The following is a 6,490-nucleotide window of genomic DNA, read 5'->3' as shown; positions in this document are numbered from 1 at the left end:
TATATATATATATATATATATATATATATATATATATATATGATAATATAGAAAAGATAAACCGGATTAATCTGTGAACAAATGCATAAATAAGTTAATATCATTGTTAATAATAGTAAAACCTTAGCCGGTTTAATGTATGGAGTAAAATAAATTCCAATTACCAAAAATGCGTCACGATTCTTTCTGAACGATAATTTTGTTTCTTTATATTATTTGTAACTGACCTTTGTTTCGTCCACATCACGTCATCATGTTTTTATATTTCGGAGGTAAACTCGATTCGGTTATTGATATGGGATTTTGCTCCGAAACAATATTATTATTTTCTTTTTTGAACAGAAATTTGAACTTAACAGTTCTATAAACAGTTTTGATGAAAATTCTTCTTAATAATATACACATACTTCTTCAAAATATGGCGTCAAATGCTTCAAAGTTACTTGAAACGTCGAGATACATAAAACTAGTATTAGAAATTAATAATATAGAGAGTAATTAGGATTAATAATATATTTGCATGAAGCGATATGCTACTAGTAGTAATAGTATTGTAAATTGAGCTTAAAGATCAGTAATTTTAGTACTAGATTATTTCATAATTATGTAAAAGTTTATAAGAAAATGGGAATGTGTATTTAGCAAAAAAAATGATAATAATATTTTTAAGAAAATAGTGTAATGTATCAAAGAAACTTAATGTATCAGAGGATTTTTTTGCCAAAATTCCAGGTAAAACAATTTTTTGTGTCACGCATATATGACTGACATGACTCTATATAAACCTTTTTTTCCTTCTACCAAATTGTGTTTGTCAGACATATATGTGTGATGTCTCATGTAGAAATTCTTAGAGTCAGACACATATGACTTCGAGCGAAAAATGCAATGAATTATTTATGAAAATGTTCATGAAAAAATTGCTTCACTACTAGATTGTACTAGTATTTATTCACTGGCTCGGGGTGAAATTATAAAATCAAAGCAAAATATTTCAAGTTGCAAAAAGCCAATAGTGAGTAAGATAGTAAAGAATCCAATTATAAGATGAAAACAATAATTAATAGTTTGGATCCTCGAAAATATGTACCACTAATTACATCTACTAATCATTTCGGTTAAAGTTTATTGATTCCGACAAAAGAATTTATCGTATGCTGTCAGAGTCACGTACACAAAAATAAAAGAAAACCTGTATTGTCCAAAGCAAATATTCTGGTAAAATTAAATATGATCTAATATATCACTATTAGGATAATTATTTAAACATTTTAAGTTAAAAGAGATTTATATAAAATACAATGACTTTGGTGTAAATTAGGAAAATGGTCAATGTCTAGTATGCTTGAAAAGAATCCTAGTTAAAGATTTTTTCTGCACAAAAAACACAAGAGAACGATCAAGCCTTTACAAACAAGACAATTCACTCTCATAAATCTCTGCATTATCCAAATTACCTATAGGTTGCTTCCTAATTGATAAAAAAATTCTCTGAAAGTTTTAGATCTTAATATTAACTTTAAGATAGTCCGCATTCCAATCAAATTTTCTTGGTTCTTCTCTATGTAAATACTAATTTTATAAATATATCAATATTTTCTTGTAATTTTTTTTTATTTATGATCAAAATCAGCAAAATACAATGTTATTCTCAAAATTTTGATTCACTTGTCGCTTAAGTTATGAAATTCTAAAAACAAATAGAATGTTGCTTATGTTTTTCTATAAGAAACTTTGGTTGAAGTGTGAACTATATTAAAGTTAATATTATGATCTAAAAACTTTCATAGAATTTTTTTCTATCAATTTTGAACCATTTGAGATCCTGCGAACAAATAAATTCGAAAATATCCATATTAAAGACCACTCAAATATACATATCTATCTATTTAATGGATTGTCAATTCCAATTTTGAAGATAGAAGCGACGGTGTTCAAATCAATAACCACAAATTGGGTTTGGGTGTATTTTAATTATTTAAATCCCAAAAGGGGAGATGGAATATTGCTAATATTCACTAATTGATGAGTATTTCGAATGAACTTCTGACTGATCTTTCCAAGGAGTAGGATCTTCTATCTAAAAGACCTTAGCATAAACTTAAGGCATTGGACTTAATAACTTTGTCCATAGTCGTATTGAATCTTTTCCAGAATTAACCAATAGTTCGAAATGATAAGATCAATCTTTCCTAAAAGCGCAATAGACATATACCCAATCAAGTCAAGTTTCTTGAATGAATATTTATCAATCTACAAAGCATTAATTATCCACCCCTCATTAATCTCTACATTCTCAAAAAATGCTTGGTAAATTACTCTCCAATTTACTTGGATTTTGTCTTGGCTATTGCCAATTGCCAAGACAAGACTGACGTGTGTTTAATCAATAGGCAGAAATTGGATCTAGTTGTTTGGTTATTGGACATGTTTTAAATCCAATGAGAAGATCAATCTTTCTAATATCTCACGAATAGACGATTATCTCAAATTAACTTCTGACTGATCGTTCCAAGTAATCAAGAAGTAATCAAGAAATCAAGAAGAAAGATCTTCTATTCAAAGACGTACATATCTGCCATAAACGTAAGGCACTGGACATTGTCCATAGTCGTATTGAAGCTCTACCAAAATTAACCAATAGTTCCAAATGATGAGATCAATCATTCCTAAATAGCATAATAGACATTTACCCAAGTCAAGTTTCTTGAATCATCAAACTGCAAAGCATTAATTAATCACCCCTCATTAATCTCTACAATCTTTAAATTACTTATCTACATATCTATCTACCCATTGGCTTGCCAATTGCAATTTTTAAGATAGAACTAATGTGTGCTCGAATCAAAAACCACAAATTAGATCTAATGTGAATTGTAAGGAAATGATTTAAATCCCAATGAGGAGATCAAATCTTGCTAATATCTTACTAATAGACGAGTATCTCAAATTAACTTCTGACTGATCTTTCCAAGTAGTCCTGAGAAGGATCTTCTATTCAAAGACGTACATATTTGGTACAAACTTAAGGCATTAAATTTGAGGACTTTATCTATAGTCATATTGAATCTTTTCCAAAATGAACCCATTAGTCCAGTCATTATAGTAAGTTCACCTCGGAATTCGAGATACCCAGCTGTAAGTCTGTAAATACTTGTATATTGACACCTAAAAGTTTTACAAAACCTGCATATGGTAGGGTGTACATACCATATGTAGGTTTTTAGACAACTTTCATGATGTCAATATAGAAGTATTTACAGACTTACAGCTGGGTATCTCGAATTCCAAAACTCTTACCTAATTTGAACCTTTTGACTGGACTAAATAGTTCAGTAAAACGATAAAGGAGCTTCCAATAATCACGTGAGGCTTGGAGGGGAAGGGAGAGGTGATAAAAAGTAACGTGAGGGAGTTAGGGGTTTAATAAGATATCACGTGCATTTATTTTTTATCTGAATTTTTGAAAAAAAAAATCCAAACTTTTTCAAAAAAATAAAAAAAAATACGATTTTTTCGTAAATTCGAAAAATGTTTGAGAAATTTTACGTAACTAAAAATATCGTGATTTGGTGGAGGAGGCCCGGTAATTGTAAATATCACGCCACAACACCAAGGACGAGGGGGATTCGAAAAATCCCTAAAAACTCGATCACGTGATTAATGGACCCCCCTTCCCGCCCCAAGATCAATCTTTCTTAACTAGTGCAATAGACATTTAACCAATTGTTCCATGTTTCTTGAATTATTTTCCGACTGACCATTCCTTAGATTGTCGAATTGCAGAATTCCTATTATTCCTGAATAGTTTCGTCGTCGTTCCTGTCGGATCCCGTGATCCGTGGGCACTCGACATGAGTGTAATGAACCGTCCGGTTGGATTTATATTCTTTTATATATGATCATTAAAAGTGCAACGTCTCCTATAAAAGCGGTTCGTTGTTCGAGCGGTGCGAAACGGATTAAAACCCCCATTTGTAAATGCAGACACGGGGACCGTACTTGGACAATTTTAATTCGATAAATCCAAACTATATAAACGATCAACAAAACCTTTTTTTAATTGTTCTTACAAACAAGGTGCCAGTTCCAGTGCCTCTATGTTTGTGCAGGAGGTCAACAGGAAGGAGGTTCCAGGCTTTCCGAAAGCTACTGGTCATTACGAGATAATTATTGCATATTTGAAATATATTTGATGTAAGGATGCTAAAGGCTTGTTTCGACAGTTTTCTTATGACTATTATTTTAAGATCCAATGATTACGAATATTTATTATTTTTATGAATTAATTTACAAGAGCCTGCTTTAGATGCCTTTTTTCTGCAAAACTGTCTTCCAAAACTAGCCAAGAATATATATTATAATATATATATATATATATATATTATATATATATATATATTCCTAAAATTTCGGAAACAAATTCAAATTATTTTCGGAATTACAGAAAAAATAGTGAGCCAAGTGTCAAGGGATACCTCATTGCTTATTTTTAAGAAAATTGAATGTACTTCTTAATAATTCTTTTCATAAATCAATGTAAACTATAATAAATACAAATAACAGAAATAGTGTTTCCACTGACACAATTTACATGTGCTTAAACTATATATTTCACCCAATATTTTTCCATTGAAACTGTATATAATTTTTGGAAGGCATCTATTAATCACGTGAGCAAATTTCTAAGGATTTTTGGACCCCCCCTTAGTGATACGTGATTATATTTAGAATTATCCAAACAATATCATGTGTATTTATAGTACCTAGAAAAACACGTAAATTTTTTATTTTTTTTTATTTTTAGACTTTTCTTGAATTGAGGTAATTATTAAATACACGTGATAACTTACTAGACTTCCTAGATATTTCGTGATTTTTTGTCAAAGCCTCCTAGTATGTTACATTAAGAACCAAAGTTATGTTAAAGATTAATACATTTCAAACGATACAATTTAAAATTAGTCGATAATAATAACGCAAAACAAAATTTTATGATACTTTATATTGCTTGACAAAAAAGACGTAGCTGACACTTCTGTTTACTGCGTCGGTCTGCGGAAAAGTGACTCTGATAATATTATGCAGGACGTTTAACATGTCCACTAGAGCCACAATAATATATTAATGTCGTTCAAGATACTATTGAAAAACGCCTTTTATTACTTACCCCTGTTATAATAAGCCCCTAGCCCTCCTCCTATATAGTGCAAGTAGATTGAAACCAAGTTAGTCTAATCAGGGTGGTATAAATAAATTGATACTACTCTGCCAGAATTTTACCATTGTTATTGCTAAATACTAGAGACAGATCTAAAGTTGAAAAGTGGTTCTAAAGTTGAAAAGGGACCACTGAGTTCAAGGAATTCTTGACAAGTATGGTCATTAGGCAGAAAGTAAAAGGCGTAAAGTTGAAAGAAATTTGGGAAAAACTGGATTTACTCATTTCTAACTAAAAGAAACAAAATATTTCATATATTGTAAACAAATCACTAATGATATATAATATGACAAAAAAGAAGGTGAAGACTTTATATTTGATATCAGATAAGAAAGAGTATCATTTTTCCAAAATTTTAGAAAAAATTAAAATCTTAAAGGACAATCAAAGAATGTTGAATTTGAATTTGTGTAAGTATGTTTGATTATTTATTGGATACAAATACAAATAAAAAAAATCTATTGTCAAAAAATGATTTCTGATTTTGTTATATACAGGGTGTCCCAGAACTCAACGCCAAGCCAAAATAGGGTGAGAATATTGGTCGCGAATGTGGAGGAAAGAAAATATGTATGTTGAGATTGGAACCTGGCGATTCAATAAATATATAAGTACTTTCTTCTGTTCACAGCTATTTTCATCCAGAGTGATATAATAATCGCGATCAACGTTGTTCAACAAACAGTATCGAAACCAATGTGTTGTACTTCTTTGCGGTTTTGATCAGTTGATCTTTTATATTTCGTCAATTTTCCATAAACTAGGAAACACCGATCGGTAAGTCCGGCCCTGTCCGCTAACAGAAAAGAAGTCTCCGGAGTGTTAATATTCTAGAACGTTGGGGGCAACGTAACGTATTTTTTCCTTTAAATCTACTAAGGACAACCACTCCGAATGCAAGGGTCAATGCTTTTACATATATGTAGATATATATATATATCTCTTAGCAATCCGCTTCGAGAAAGATCTCTTATTATTTTTTATTTGCCATTTTATTTTTACATCTCGTTTGTTAACAGAACAATAAATAAATATAAAAAGTTACCGATACCGATCCATAAGCGGCGCTGATAATATAATAAAACATTTGTGAAACAAGAAGCCAAACGACATTTTTATCGGATGACTCTTTTTAAATTGCGGAAAAATAGGGACTTAATATACCCCGATCGTTAATTTATTCGATTCGGGTGATCAGAAAGGAAATAAATTCAGTTCAATTCAGAACCACTGAATTCAAGGAATTCATGACAAATATGGACATTAGGC

General features: G+C 30.6%; 1 protein-coding gene across 1 annotated transcript in view; it reads right to left on the bottom strand.

The window, feature by feature from the left end:
* Nucleotides 1–4,160, bottom strand: part of LOC113378804 (cytochrome P450 306a1) — a 73,531-nt gene extending 69,371 nt beyond the window's left edge. The window contains exon 1 of the mRNA XM_026619407.1: nucleotides 4,074–4,160. Within this exon, the coding sequence (XP_026475192.1) occupies nucleotides 4,074–4,160 (87 nt within the window). The remainder of the gene's footprint in view (nucleotides 1–4,073) is intronic.
* Nucleotides 4,161–6,490: the final 2,330 nt, after the last annotated feature.

The sequence above is a fragment of the Ctenocephalides felis genome, unplaced genomic scaffold (assembly GCF_003426905.1).
Source record: "Ctenocephalides felis isolate EL2017-DRISC unplaced genomic scaffold, ASM342690v1 CF-g0.4_SCAFFOLD_00845, whole genome shotgun sequence".
NCBI lineage: Eukaryota > Metazoa > Arthropoda > Insecta > Siphonaptera > Pulicidae > Ctenocephalides > Ctenocephalides felis.
This window is presented reverse-complemented; position numbering and strand designations above follow the sequence as displayed.